The sequence below is a fragment of the Rhipicephalus microplus genome, chromosome 1 (assembly GCF_043290135.1).
Source record: "Rhipicephalus microplus isolate Deutch F79 chromosome 1, USDA_Rmic, whole genome shotgun sequence".
NCBI classification, from domain to species: domain Eukaryota; kingdom Metazoa; phylum Arthropoda; class Arachnida; order Ixodida; family Ixodidae; genus Rhipicephalus; species Rhipicephalus microplus.
Genome location: NC_134700.1, coordinates 226,981,324 through 226,997,136, shown reverse-complemented (window position 1 = coordinate 226,997,136; position 15,813 = coordinate 226,981,324). Strand labels below are relative to the sequence as shown.

Here is a 15,813-nt window from a genome sequence, read left to right as displayed (position 1 = left end):
TCTAGTGCACGCCAATTCGTTGCCAGCCGTAGCTTCATAAAAGCTGCGGTCAAACCTCACTGTGTTCGTTCACAAGTTGTTCTGTCAGCTCAGTGGTAGACAATGTGCTGCTGCACAATATCTTCAGCGTTCATGTTTCCTGATCTTCAGCATCCACCAAGTTTATAGCTCTTTGGTGCTGCGCTTTTCGTCAAGCAATTCGCCGTTTACAGCAATAACGCCGACTGCTCCTTCATCTTCATGCGCTCCTTCGAAGCCCACAAATCCCCCGCGTACACTTGCAATTGAAAAGAAAGCCGCCACGCAGCTTTCAGACCTGATGCCAAGTCGGCTGCCATGCCTGAAGTAGGCAGCGTGTGTGACAAACTTCTGTTTGTGGGCGTTACCTTTGACAATCTGTGCGCTTCCGGCGTTTCGATTCCAGCTAGGATAACCATTGAGAGCTCTGCCACTGCTGACAAAGACCTAGAGCTGTGAGCAAAAATGAGCGATGGCAAAATCATTCGTCACGTTACGGAGTATTCTGATGACTCGGACACAGAGATGGAAGAGGCAGCACCTACACAGCAAACGAGCTCGGAGTTGATGCTAGCTCTAATGACACTGTCATCAGTGGGCAGCGACAGCATGACAGCCCAAATTGAGGCAAATAACATCACATGCAAGCAGAAGGCCATGGAAAATAAAACAAGCGACATTTTTGAGTCAAAGTGTTGACCAGTGAGGTAGCGTCGGCCGCGTCCTTTTGTCTCCAATAAACGAGCCACCTACAGGATGAATTTGCTGGATTGCATAGAGAATGTTGTACTCCTTCCTTGAGCCTCTCCATCAGTAAAAAAATGTGTGTAAAAAAGGTGCGTTTTGGCATGCGACCATTTTTCCGGACTACCCGATCTTCCGCTCATTTTTGTGGTCCTTTGAGGGTCCGGGAAATCGAACTTTGACTGTATTATGGTATAATGTTGAGTAACGGCGGACCGATCCCGCCGAAGCCACCACTGTTGCGAAAGACGGCGACGCCAACACGGCCCCGGAGGCGCCACTGCCTTCAACTCCGCCGGGAAGGTCACCAGCCGTTTGGTAGCGTATGTTTATCAGCTCGCGACTGCTTCTGCGCAGAGCTGATAAGACGAGCGGACGAGACGACGGTGAGTTAAACAAGGTTTATGTACAGCATATTTACAGAGGCGTTACAATTTCGGCACTGGGGCCGACAGAGACTCGAAGAGCCGAGCTCTTCTCTCTAACACATAGGTCAGTCTTTCGCCTAAGACCGCTGACTCACACACATGTCGGCACTCCGACACGGGGACGCCTCTCACATAGGACCGCCGATCGCGACGCGCCGCAGGGCTTCTTTTATTTACACCGGGTCCAACCAAAATGTCCAATCAGAAGCGCCGCTGGTCGTCCGGGCAGATTCCGCCAATGGGGGCCGCCGCGCCATGCGTCAGACCACCAGACATGCGGACGCCGGCTCGCTGTCACGCGCGCAGCTGACTCAATGCACGTGGGCCAGGGATGCGCCGCGCGTGTTCACGCCGTCGAGTTGATCGCGCCAGGCCGACTGCGGGCTGGCCTTGACCCAGATTGCCTTTTTCAGAGGCACGGTCGTTTGACGAGGACTCGCTGGCATAACAGCACCCCCGCCGCCAGACAATGCACCGGAAAGACGAGCTGCTTCCACGGGGCTCGGATGTCAGGTGCGCTCGTTCGCCAGGTCCCTCCAGGTTCGCCTCCAGGGCCATGGGGAGAATACAGCTCCAGACTGTTCCGGGAACACATCCCATTTTGACGACGGATCCCAGCTCCACGGGCTTGTCGCCACAACTTGCTGGCCAACTTCGCTCGTCTCTTCCGACCATCTTCGGTTTCAGCACTTGTCGATCGTTCTGCAACTTGCTAAGAACGGTTCGACAACAGACAACACACGACACAAGCAAGTGCCCTCGGTCACCCAACAGAACACCAGACAAAGTATAGAACAACATATACCTATCTACGTGTCTATCGGAATTTTGTTCCCTCTACATCAAGAGGCACATGTGGGACACAAGACTCTTAAAATGACAACTCAATTTTTTTTTCCCGTACAACAACGTAACGAATTAGAATACCACATAAAGTTGGCCCCTTGAGATCACTCTGAACGAGAGCGCTCAGCCCAGGTCGTGATGAGGTGAAAATTTTGCCCCGAATCGCCAGCCAGAAACCGAAAGGTTGAGAAGTTACTAGCTGGAACGCACTGCTCAATGCACCTGCATTAGCGTATAGCTTTCTCTTTTTTTTTTTTAGCGAACGTCAAAGTTGCCCTGTCGGAGTACCACGCTCCATCTCAGTAACCGGTCACTTTTAGGCGACGATACCTATGCGGTACCAAGAGCGGCTCACACTTGCGACGTTCCACAGGAGAACAACGATACGGCTTGCTATGGATTGGCTCCTCACCGCTTAGCTCGATATCGTGTTCGATCCCCCTCGTGTTTCCGGGGCGGTCCGAAAACACGTCTTCAAACTCGGAACCAATCTTTCTCAGGTCCTCTTTCTCAGGTCCTCCTTCACTTAAGCTAGGCTCTAGGTTTATCTGCTCCCAAATTACTTTCGATCCCCCTTCGATCACCTCACTAGAACTCAAATTTTCTGCTCCCTCTTCCTCTGAAGCCTTCAACAGCTGATTTACGACCGCTTGATGTTGAACATTGGGTTTCATCAAGTTGTAAATTTTGTTCTGCCGCCTTCCTACTTGCACCTCATAAGTTGTATCGCAAGGCTTCGATAATACTGTGGCGGGCCCTTCCCAATCAACCTCAAGCTTGTTCCTTCTGGGTGGCTGCAGCCGCATTACCTGATTATCAACTTCAAAAGCGCGCTTCTTCCCCGATTTCTCGTAGTGCTCCTTCGACAGCACTTTTGCCGCGTTTTTCTGGCTTTCCACGAGCGCTTCAATTTGGCTTTCCACTAGCGCTTCAATCGAGAGATCCTCACTCTGCCCTCGAATGAGCGTCTCTCGATCAACTCTCGGCAGCTCGCTCCCACTTTCCGCTACAGGCGAGAGCGTTGCAACCCTCTCGCTCTGACTCAATGGCGCCACGTCGTCTCCCCCAGCGCATACCGCGCCGGCCGCTCCCGCGACGGGCCGCTCGCGTGACTGCTCACGTGACTCATGCGGAAAATTTCCTTTCTGGGGTTCCGTCGACCCGCCGACAAGGTCACTTGAGAGTTCACCGCATGGAACCAAGTCAAGCTTCCGCGAAAGCTTTCGCGCTTGCGATCGCGTGGGAGCCATGCACGCTAAGTTGGGGAAGAACGATTTGCCCTGCTCTTTAAGAAGCTGCTCCGAGTTGTTGGAGAAAAGATAAGAAAAACGACCATTCAGCGCGGCAGACACAGCCGCTTCGGTGCAAAGCTTACCGAACGGGCCTTCAATGACAACGGTGGCGATTGGTAAGCGAACACTCTGCTCCTCGGCGACTTGCCTGATCCACGCGCATTCTCCTGTGAAGTCATCCGGAGACACCAATGAAGGATGGACAACGTCCATTGTTGCCGCTGAGTCTCTAAGTGCTCGGCACGTTTTCTCATTGACCCTAATTTCTTGGAGATACGGCTCCAACAACCGCATGTTTTTTTCTGATTCTCGGATCGTTGCGAAGGCAAACTTTTCCTGACAGTTTCTCGCGATGTGCCCTTCCTTTTTACAGTTGTAGCAGATTAGCGGCTTCCGTTTGTTTTCCGGTTCTAATGCCTGTGTGGTAGAAACCTCACTCGATTTCTCCGCTTCTATTTGCCCTTCCCCTACACTGTCCTTCGTAAGAGATGGGTCCTTCTTGAAATTACGGTGCGGAGCGGGTTTCCGTTGATCAGGTTTCCTTGAAAAGCCCTCTTTCCTTTCATCCTTTTCAACGCGCGCTGCCCTGCTATGCAACTTTCGGCGAGTATAATACTCCTCAGCTAACTCAGCTGCCTTGTTTAACTGTACGTCCCCAAGTCTGTCCTGCAGCCAAAGTTTGACATCCTCCTCGATGCAGCGGTAGAATTGCTCCAATGCAACGCATTCCACCACTTTATCGCGGTCGTCATGAACACCTTCGCCCTTGAGCCATTCAATCAAATCGGCTTTAAGACGAAACGCGAAGTCAACGTGTGACTCATTCCCCTTTCTAGCATACCGGAACCTTTGCCTGAAAGCCTCGGGTGACAACTTATAACGTCTCAAGAGCACTTCCTTAACCTCGTCATAGCTCTCAAACGCTTCCCTCGACAAGCAAGTTATCGCGTCGGACACTTCGCCGGGAAGAAGAGCTAGCAGGTTCCGCGCCCAAAGAGACTGCTCCAAAGCATTTCGCTCACAGACGTGTTCAAACTTGACGAGATACTTCGCCATGTCCTCGCCTACTACGAACGGTGGCAGTTGATCCCGAATTCTAATACCGCTGACCTGCATCGTCGGAGAAGCTGCGCTAGGCGCCTGCGAACACTGTAGGATTGCCAATTCTAGTCGTTTCATCTCAAGGCGCTCCTGTCTCTCGGCCTCCTCGCGACGTTCGCGCCTTTCAGCTTCTTCGTGAGCTTCGCGCCTTTCAGCTTGTTCACGTTCGCGAGCTTCGCGCCTTTCAGCTTCTTCGCGAGCTTCGCGCCTTTCAGCTTCTTCACGTTCGCGAGCTTCGCGCCTTTCAGCTTCTTCGCGAGCTTCTACTTCTCGCCTTTCAGCCTCCTCACGGCGTGCTTTAATATCCACCCAGGCCTCATCGACTTCCTCAGCCGACACTCCCTCATCCTTCATGATCTCAAGGATCGCTTGCTTTCGTTTCGCACGGCCCAAAGTAATGCCGAGTTCCTCACAAATTTCGATGAGTTCCTTCACTTTAAGGTTCTCCATCGTTCACACTAGCCTCTTTCTGTTTGCCCCTGTTAACAATTTACTTGCCGTACCCACTATAAGTCAACTAGCAAGACGCGCAAGCAATTTTTCACTCTCCCGTGTTTACCCCCTCCGCATTAACTTTGGTTTCAAAGCACTTCGACTTTGCTTGAAACGATCAAAGCTCACTCTAATGCTTCACACAGCCCTTCTCTAAACTACTACAACCTGAGCTAGAGCAGTCTGGTGAACTGAGGGGAAAACATCAGGCACTCACCGCATCGATGTCGCTGACGCCGGCCGATCCCGCAGCTGCCAACCACTGTTGCGAAGCCAGCTCCGAATCCCACCGCTGACCTCCACTGTTGCGAACGACGGACCGATCCCGCCGAAGCCACCACTGTTGCGAAAGACGGCGACGCCAACACGGCCCCGGAGGCGCCACTGCCTTCAACTCCGCCGGGAAGGTCACCAGCCGTTTGGTAGCGTATGTTTATCAGCTCGCGACTGCTTCTGCGCAGAGCTGATAAGACGAGCGGACGAGACGACGGTGAGTTAAACAAGGTTTATGTACAGCATATTTACAGAGGCGTTACAATTTCGGCACTGGGGCCGACAGAGACTCGAAGAGCCGAGCTCTTCTCTCTAACACATAGGTCAGTCTTTCGCCTAAGACCGCTGACTCACACACATGTCGGCACTCCGACACGGGGACGCCTCTCACATAGGACCGCCGATCGCGACGCGCCGCAGGGCTTCTTTTATTTACACCGGGTCCAACCAAAATGTCCAATCAGAAGCGCCGCTGGTCGTCCGGGCAGATTCCGCCAATGGGGGCCGCCGCGCCATGCGTCAGACCACCAGACATGCGGACGCCGGCTCGCTGTCACGCGCGCAGCTGACTCAATGCACGTGGGCCAGGGATGCGCCGCGCGTGTTCACGCCGTCGAGTTGATCGCGCCAGGCCGACTGCGGGCTGGCCTTGACCCAGATTGCCTTTTTCAGAGGCACGGTCGTTTGACGAGGACTCGCTGGCATAACAATAAGCAGGATGGAGAGTAGGTGCTAAGCATACTCAATGCAATCCTTTCTTTGGGCAGTGCCAAATTCTGACAGCTGTTCGTCCATTTAATATTGCACGCCAATGGGGTCTGACAACTGCAACACCGCTATTAGCACTTCTCATTGTGCTGGTGACCTCGGGTTGTCTCAGCAAGACCATAATATACCTTGCTATTACTGCAGCTGGCTTGGCTTGTGAAACTGTTCTTTTTTTTTTTTCATGAATAGTCTTAATTGGAGGATTTACAGCATCAGCTAGTTCACCATGGCACTGCTAGTTAAAGGGTCACTAAAGTCAAATAACAATTTATGTCAGCATGAGAGCTCAGTGTATGACAACATCAAAAAGGACAGTATTAACAACAGTGCCCTATTTACCGAGAAGTTATGGTAAATGCACAAAAACACTTGCGCCGCGTTAGGACATTTTCAAAATGATCTCGATGACATCAGACGAGCTGCCTACAATTAATCACTAGTAATCAATCTAGCTGCGCTAAATAAGGAACCATCCGTGCATCACGAGACGCAATAAAATGATGCTTGTTGGTTTCTGTTTAATTCATGGAAAAAAGAACCGCCAGACATTACTATGGAGAATGGCGAGAGTGGTTGGAAAATTCAACTTTCGCATAGCTACATTGCACAGGTAGTGCTGTCTAGCGGGGCACAGTTGAGCCGAAAAATGTCTGCAATCTCGGAGCCAATAGCGGGAAATTGATCTATGGCCGTTGTTGCTGCTGTGGCTCCTGCTTCTGTCGGTCTGCTGCTACTAGCGCAGTAAAGCCGGGCAACGTTGTGCATGGCAACAGTGACGCGAGTCGGTCCGGTCGGTTCGTTTCTTAAGAGAGGCGGGTAATTTGAAGTGCACTGACCCGATGCAGACCACTAGAACGTGATTTTATTTCAAAATAAGCCCTTCCTTTGCACTAAAGTAATACTGCGAGGTTTCTGAACTGCTATTTTAACAATAAACATCGACTTAATAGTTGTCTTTAGTGTTCTTCAAGAAATCATGATGCAGAAATATTAGATACTTTGTTCACGTGATAGGGCATTAAGTGTGCTTTGGAAGTTGTAATACTTGACAGTACTATAATTCTTTCAAGATGTGGAATAGTGTTATCAGTATGGCCAAAAAGTAGCCTTTAATTGAGTGTTGTGTGGCAATAGGCGATGTGCTCTTGAGTGATACATCGACATTCTCCATGTTTGCTGGAACATTATGCAATGAAACCATACTTCTTAGCCTAAAGTAATACGCTTTGACATACCAAAAGAAAGTTTGCAACAGTGATGACTGTATGATGACAGTATATATATGAATTGATGCGGCTTTTGTGGTCATGCACCATGGAAACTGGGAAAACCATTTTCTTTATAGCAGCTATTCCTAATGCATGCTTGACGTATCACTGGCAGTGTTTTTGCGGTAGGTCTTTTATAAATTTCAGAGTTAGGTCCTCACAAATGGCATCACAGCCTTCATTACAAACACTATTTAAGTTTAACTGTTTGTGTTTTACAGTGAATAATGGCCAATGCGTGTGGTGCTGTTAGGGAGTGCGTGGTGTAAAAATTTCTTGCTCTCATCATAATGCTGGCCTTAGGTGCTGATAAGTTTTCTGTATTGCAAAAATGGGAATGCTTACCTTGCATGGTTGTTGCTGTAGATGGAGTTTGGGTCATACTTGTTATTGTTGCACCATATCTGTTTTGGAAGATAGTGTTATGTTACAACCATCAAAACCACGTAATTTTAAAAAAGGTTAGATAACATGATGCGCACACGTACCGAAGCGAACGAGAGGAAGTACAGCTGGTCGTTAGTATACTTCTCAAAGCCTGGCAAGACACGTGCTTTGGTTGGTCCCTGCTCATGGCGATACGACTGCAGGCAAAAAGAAAGAACATTTTTTTGGTCTCAAGTTCACTAGACGCTTGTGGAAATTTACATGTGCTGCTTCGTGCCTCACCTTAAAGGAAAACCGAGCAGCTGAGGTGTCTGCCAAATTTTCATTCCGGGTATGGCTGCCATTGACCTGTGCAACAAAATTATGGCTAGTGTAAGTTTTTTTTTTCTTTGATGTGGCCGAGTTTCCCACCTATTTGAAAGGAAATTGTCTAGCTTAAAAGAGATCTTGTCAGAAGTGATGCACAGTACCTGGAATGTCTTGGCATAAAAGTCGATCAGGGATTGCATGCGCCGGTTGAACTCTTGTCTTGTGGCATTGGACCACTGGTCTTTTTCAAAGTCGACACCGAACTCATCAATAGTGATACCTGTATGTAAAAGGGTAAAGTGTGCATTTAAAATGCTATCCTTATAGTCCACCAAGTTCTCTGCAAGCCTGTTTCAAGTTACCAATGACTTTAGGGACACACAAGATATATCAATCACTTGATCACTTCTTGTGACAGCACTGTTCTGATATAAGTGTTCAGGAATATTATTGCGATAATTTGGAAATACAATAATGCACTTTTAACAAACCGGTTAGTCTTTTGTGGGACTATTTTTTTTCTTCGAATGGAATCTATGCTTACAGGTTAACTAAGTGACAGAAATCATTGCAAAGCGGGAACTCATGTTTTCAAACAGTTAAGGGGTTATGGTACAATAGATTCACAAAAAAAAGATTTAAGAAATTTTCATTATTAAAAAGAAACATTCAGGAGCAAAACCATCTATTGGCGACCGCGTTGGAGGGCTCCAAGCCCTTTTGGAATGGTGCCAGAGAACACGTTCCTAGTAAATTCAAGGGCTCCTTCCCAGCATCGTTTCTGCTTATATGCATTTTTTTTTTTTCACAAGATTTATGGCCTGATGATCGGTTGAATATATTCACTTCCTATTATGTTCAGATTTTTCGATAGCAAGTTTTCTCACGGAAACGCATTTTCAGCGGCATTATAGCTGTATGTAGCGCACACGTTTCACAAGTGTTTTTAAGCATAAAAGTGCGTTTTTCTCTCAGTCAGCTTTTTGAAATTTTTTTGGAGCTTGACGTACCATTCCTAACCAATCGCGCTTGAATTTTCTCAGATTGTATCCAAGTCTCTTGCAAATAGTCTGAACCTAAAGTGTTATAAAACTGAGTTACAATTAACAAAAAAAAAGGAAAGCTTACTGAAGGTCACCATACACAAGTAAGAAAAGCTACAGGGTCAACATTGAATAGGCTGAAGTTTCAGGACAAAATATGGGACAGTTCTGGAGATACTACAAAGCTCGAAACTATGATAACCTATTTACCCTACCATACCCCTTAATGGGCCACTCACCAGGCACCATACCAAATTTTAGTTAGACCATGGAAGTTGTTAGGTGTCCGATGAGGAACATATTGCCACAAAAATTTTTTGAATCGGTTCATTATGAGCTGAGAAAGCTGTGTTTTTGAAGCAGTGCGAAGCAAGCATGAGAGGAGGCGAGCTCGAAACCCTTGCTGCTTTCCCGCGCAGCCTTCGCTAGCCAAATCTTTTCCCTACCTTCTCCGGCATCCGACTAAGATGTCACGGTCACGTGCGCATGGCGTGCCTGAACAAGCCCAACACCCCGTGCACGCGAGGGGCGTTTTTTTCTTTTTTTGACCAGCGTTGTTTTGAGGTCTACTGCCTGTTTTTGTGGGATGGTTTGGAAACGCTGGCTTAGATGCGGTAAAATACGTGATCACAATGAGTCCGCGAACACGTTGTAGCGTTCCACGGCTGTCATCTGCTTGATGCGCTGACCACAGGGACACTAACGCATGCGAAACGCTGGCACATTAGCCCAGCATCTCGTTGCGATTCACGGAAAAAATGAACGAAAGACGCGCACATTTGCTTATTGTGTCTCACTATTTATCTCATTTTATTCATCTATTCAAGCAACAAAATACATAAACTACGCATGTTGTGTTAAATAATTTAAGCCATGTCACATGATACACTGTTTACAACGTCAGAGCAGAGTTGTCTACGTAGATGACCAACGTGTCTGCATTGCCGTGTACGTAGGGCCTTTCATACGCGCACGTCATCCCCTCATTCTCTGGGCGTGTGCCCGAAAAAGGAAGGGGGAGCAGTGTTCATCTTGAAATTTGACCCATTTCCACGGCGCGTAGCATTGCAAATTCTGCCAGACGTGATCGTGAATGCCTCATCTACGCATTGCACTTGTCACCTCAAAATTTTCAAACCTGGTGAGTGGCCCTCTGAGCTGGTCCTTCTTACATTCTTGCATCTTTATTAACTCTTGGTAATCTTTATCAACTATTATATGCATGTTCATGTGGAAGCATGAGTAAAGGCAGTTCTGCCAGGGCAAAATTTTAGATTTACGATTTAGAAATGGCTTCAGTCATGAATAATCATATAGTGGTTTTGGGACGTTAAACCCCACATATCAATCATCATCAGTCATGAATAGCTTTTTTAAATATGCTACTGTAAATCAACCCATGTCTTAGTGTCTGCTAAACATTATAATTCCTTAAGCAGTGAGAGCACATACCAGATTCCAAGGAGTGCTAAAGTGAAACAGTAAAAATGTTTTAGATTCACAAATTTTATGCCGAAAACTCTTATCTCTTTAATTTTGCTAGCATAGCTTTTGTAATAAGAGAGAAAATTGCACTCGTGGTGTCACCTTTAAATCTCATGCCGAAACCTGTGATGTCACAGATTTCAAAGTTTTTTTTTCATATTTCAGTGACATTGGCTCAGCGAAATTTCCTGACACTTGCTATGCTGTCTTTCACTCTCTCAGAAGACAAAGTATTTAGTCTCAACGAATTATGAATGACGTAGGCCTTACTAGATGTCAAAATCTATGACATGACGATCGGTGCGATAAATTTGGGGTGGCGCAGCCACCCACATTTTCTTTTTGCTCCCTTGCTATGTGTCTTCCCGTAGCAAGTGTGGTGGCTTTGATATTGTGAAAGAAGATTTTATAATAAGAAAAAAGTCGTTTGCCTATTTAGTGCCACTTTTGTCGGTGCTCATTTTTACTGTACTTATTTAACATTTCCTTAACCGAAAGTGGACACAACGTTGGATGGCAATGAGCAAACATATGCCACGTGTGAGTTGAAAATAATAATGAAAATTTGAAGCCTACCTCTGTCATCAAAGGCATGTATTATCTCGTGACCAGCGACAAATCCTACGGTGCCATAGTTCACATATCTGCAAGACAAACAGAAAGAAAGATATGCTGAAATATGAGCAGTAAGGGGGCATTGTAATAAATTCAATCAGTGTTTATTGTTGTGCTGCTAATACGACACAGAAAAGAATTAACACAAATTTGTTATGATGTTATGGCATTTGTATTGCGGTGTTTGTAGTAAAGAGCTACCTCCAAGATTGCATGCATCTGGGTAACTTTTATACATTCTGTCTCAGAGTATGTATTGTTCTATATTTTTAAATGGATCTTTGGTACTTTCAGTGAGATATACGTAAAAAATTAAACTTACATTGGAACATCAAGGTATGAGAACGGCTCCAAAAGCATGCCAGCATATACCTCTGCAACGCAGAAGGAAGATGGGATGAAATAAAAATCTGCGATATAGTACATTCATCTCTACTGTATATTTTGAAGTATGTCAGTATTATTGCATAGTAGAAGAATAAAATAAAGCCAGGTGTTGCTTTGTGAATGGGTGGTTTAAAGCTTCCTATCTATCGGAAAGGGCTCGGTTATAATGTATCATGACCATCAGCCACAGCGTGAACAAAGTGTATAGCTATGTAACTGCAAACTTTGTTCATGCTGTGGCTGATGATGATGAATCATGGCAGCCGCGTAGCTGTGCTGCATAATGCCTCACAAATGCATTGTGGGAATCTCGCTTCTTTGCAAATCGATTAGTTGAGGCTTAGTGGATGCTTTTCTGTTTTGCAATATGATGATGATTTATTGCACACTGGGTTCCTCGCAAGCGTACTTGCAGAAGTCTCCCAAAAGATTTTTTTCTTTCATTCTATCTTCTCTGTGCCTTTTTTTTAATGTTGCGCAGCCTTTAGTTTTCCTTTATAATGGACAGTGTGGCCATCCCCTTGTAGATGTGGGCCAGTTTCTCAGTGACAAAACAAAACATTTTTTATAAAAGGCCACCATTTGCTGCATTTTCCACACAGGCTTGGCCTCTTGTTTGTGCGAGATTGCCATTGCATTTTTCGTGGCTATCATGCTTTACTGTTTTTCTTTTCAACTAAGGCCTTTAAAGACCATTTCACATCTGCACATTTGTTATGTTGGTATGGATTTATAACATGGGCTTACCTTTCTACCAGCATTATGCAAAGGTGCACAATATGTATAGCACCATGCAATATACAGCTAACATTACATGTATAAGAGGTGGAGTTTATATTTGTAAGCTGAATAGCAAATAAAGGGTGACATTAGATTGGTCCCATTTTCTAGTACAGATATCATATTTGAAATCCAGGCTCAATAGCCATTTCTCTTTTTTTTTTTTCATATCCCATGTCATGTGAAAGATTTTGCACTGAATATACATTATGAATATGAGGCATACACAGTACATGCACTTACTGACATTGACGTCTCGTATGTGATAGGCAGCATTTACAGTTTCCGCATTTATGTCTTGCCAAATCCTGAAATAACAGAAAGGTCAATAAACAATTATGAGATTTGTAATATCCGAGCACGTGATATGAATAGTCAGCTTGCGCAGACACTTAAAAAATATACTGAAATATTTTTTGAGGCTGAAAGAAGTTTGTTGGTGCATGTAGTTGTATTTTCATGTTGTATTCCTTCATAATTGTCTGTTAGACGACTTTATCAAAACTGCATGAGCACTGAAAGAAAAATGTGAGAGCCATTACGAAGGGTCCAGTGCCACTAACCTTTCATGCTCTGTTATTTATCAGATTGTGCAACATTCTATGTTGTACAACAGATAAAGGTATTTCACCATGCCGTGAATAGCCCAGAAAGTAACGAGCACAGAACATGCTGTAAGAAGACCAATAAAAAAGAAATCGCTTCAGAACAGAATGCACATCCTAACACTAAGAAACAAGTTCAAAGACAAGCAATTTTTTTGTCCTTGCGTATGTAGCAAACATATGCTACAGGGCTTGTCCTTGGAGAAAGTAATATTTTGTCCAGGTAAGAGCAGTAACATAACGGTCTTATTTATTACCGTAAGCTTTAGATAAACTTAATTAAAATAGCTTATTGACTCACAAATCGACTGCTGTAAGAATTTTTTATGATCTTTCAAGTACTATCGTGAGCAACATGAGCTCAAACGCGTGAGCACGTGGTGAATAGCCTTGAAACCAAGATAACGTAATACGTGGATGGCACTGCCGAAACCGGAGGGGAAAAGAGGGTGCTCTTCCGCTGACTGTTGGAACTTCTCCATGATTGTTGCTGTGAAACGCCAGCTGATCGCATGCCATCCGCTGCTAGCAATAACAACACGAAAAGAAAACGTACCAAAAACAAAAATGCGCATTAAGAGGCTTGGCAAACACCGCCTAAATGCAATAAAAGCATGGCCTATACATCACGGCAGGTTACGTCTCAGCCGATATTTTTGTAGTTGCATAGCCTGCAGGGTTATTCGTTGTCGCTGTGCGCACTGATGTTGGCTCGTATTACTGCTAGCAGCCACTCACATGCTATAAGCTGCATTCTGCAGCAACATTATCGAGGGAGAGGGTCGACAGCTAATGGGAGCACGCCGCCCTTTCCACTTCATTTCCGACAGCAGCTGCTGCGAATCAGACGATGCAGGGTTTGAGGCTGTTTGCCACGCGTTCGTGTGTTCGCACTCATATTGCTCACAATAGTACAAGTGGAATTACAGAAACTTATTTCTCACTTCAAGTGCTTTCTCTCTGCTCTCGTACCAGTACCAGGAAGCACACTGAAAGCTACGCAGGGAAGGGTGTGATAAGGGGGAAAGATGATGTGTCAATTTGTCTGTGCGTGTCATGGCTTTGAGCTCATTGTTTTCTTTTGAACTTGCGGCTTACCTTTAATGGTGACTAAGAGCGCGCACGCGGGGGCACATGGAGGCATTCTGCGGTGGCCATGGCAGCTGTGCAGCTTTTGACACTCAAGGCAGCCAATGGCCGTGTATTTGGGTGCATAGCGAAGTGATTTGGGCAAATAGCATCATTTGTAGAGTGAAGAGGGAGTGATTTCTTGCTAAATGTGAAAATTAGTTGTAAATTCTAGCCCTCATGCTGCGCCATAACGTTCAGTTCACGTGCTCTTGTATGCCTGGACTACCAATTGTCAACATTTCTTTACAATGCTGGAAAAGTGTTGCAGGGCCCTGAATGGTGATTGGATTTTCATGACTGTTAATGTGGCTGACGTTCTATTTCAGATTTTGGCTGTTCCTTTCCCCCTTTCTATCTTTATTTCCTTCGTTTTCTGATTTTCTTTCTTTCAGCTTTTCTAGTCCATCATAGCAGTGCAGTTCGGTGGCCACATTTTTGATGGAAGCGAAAATTCTTGAGGCTCATGTGCTTTGATTTAGGTGCATGCTAAAGAACCTCAGGTGGTTGAAGTTTCCGGAGCCCTCCACTACGGCGTCTCTCATATTCATATGGTAGTTTTGTCACATTAGCTTCCCTCCCACCCCCCAAAAGAAAGAAGTAGTAGTAGAGTTGTTACAGTGCTTGTCTGCTGTCACAAATTCGATCCTGGCTCACATTTTGATGGAGGCAAAATGCTATAGGCCTGTGTATCGTGTGATGTCAGTGCACATAAAAGAACACAAGTGGTAGAAATTTCCAGACCTCTTCATTATGGTGTCCTTCACAATCATATGTTGTCTTCGACACATAAAACCCCAGCAATTAATAAACTGAACTCTCTTATTCTGTCTCCAACTAGCATTGCTGACTTCAGCATGTACTCACTCTGGATTTCTGTCTAAGAAGAGCTCTTTGACTTGCTGGTTGTACTTTTGTACTCTGTGGTACACTAGTCGTTCAAGGAATGGGCCATTGGTTTTTGGAGCTTTATCCTGGGAAAATTAGAGCAAGAAAAACAGGATTTCTTGAAAAAGTCTAGTGACCACGCGGGTTTTTGCTGACAGGCAGTGCTACACTTCGGGCCTACTAGGATGTCACACATACGCACCATTTGGTAGAAGTTGTATATGTTAGTTGCATTCAGAAGCCACTCGGTGTAGCCCACCAGGGCATGAACATTTGCAAGCTGTGAAAGATGAAAATTTCAGTCTTAATATCTGACAAAATTTCAGGTAATACTGCATGATTAGCGTGTTAGCTAAGTAACACCAGGTAATGTGGTAAAGCTCAAACCAGTCTAGTTGTTAGAATTAGGATCTTACAATATGTTTAGTATTGCATCCAGTTAAAGTAAAGAACAGTTTGTGCAGCTAAAAATGAAGTTCTCTATAGAATAAAAAGGTTATATTTTGTCTCATATACAAAAATAATGTTGAGAAAGTTATGTACTCTCTTTTAATAAGTCAGCAAAAGTTTTATGCTTGTCCCTTTTGTCAAGATTTGTTCTTGTATGATGCTGCAGGCAGTCTTGTTTTAGTTAGTTTAGTTTATAATCATTGATGTTATTTATTCAGAATGCTCAGTTGATCAGCGTGATGTCATAGACATCATCTTTCAGTTATACTTGGAGTGTAATTTCTCATATTGCATCTATGCAAGCATCATGAAAGAAGCTATAGGACTCGTTAATGTCCAAATCTGAACTGCAGCAGACTCATGCACAAGTAGGTGCCTGCAGCAGTCCAGTGTGAAATGCGCAAAATGTTCAAGAGCACAATGTACAAGGCCCCTGCTCACAGCTGTTCTTCAGAAAACAAGTGTCTCGGGCACAGTGTAAAGAGGCACCAATAAGTGCTTGTATT

At 45.3% G+C, this 15,813-nt stretch overlaps 1 protein-coding gene across 2 annotated transcripts in view; it reads right to left on the bottom strand.

Annotated features, from left to right (window-relative positions):
* The window catches only part of LOC119166764 (neprilysin-1-like), a 48,985-nt gene that overhangs the window by 1,091 nt on the left and 32,081 nt on the right, over positions 1-15,813 (bottom strand). For both annotated transcript variants that reach the window (XM_075891489.1, XM_075891490.1), the window contains exons 12-20: positions 15,060-15,137; positions 14,837-14,943; positions 12,480-12,544; positions 11,392-11,443; positions 11,031-11,098; positions 8,088-8,206; positions 7,900-7,965; positions 7,719-7,814; positions 7,576-7,634 (exon numbers count right to left, since the gene is read on the bottom strand). In XM_075891489.1, the coding sequence (XP_075747604.1) occupies positions 7,576-7,634; positions 7,719-7,814; positions 7,900-7,965; positions 8,088-8,206; positions 11,031-11,098; positions 11,392-11,443; positions 12,480-12,544; positions 14,837-14,943; positions 15,060-15,137 (710 nt within the window). The remainder of the gene's footprint in view (positions 1-7,575; positions 7,635-7,718; positions 7,815-7,899; positions 7,966-8,087; positions 8,207-11,030; positions 11,099-11,391; positions 11,444-12,479; positions 12,545-14,836; positions 14,944-15,059; positions 15,138-15,813) is intronic.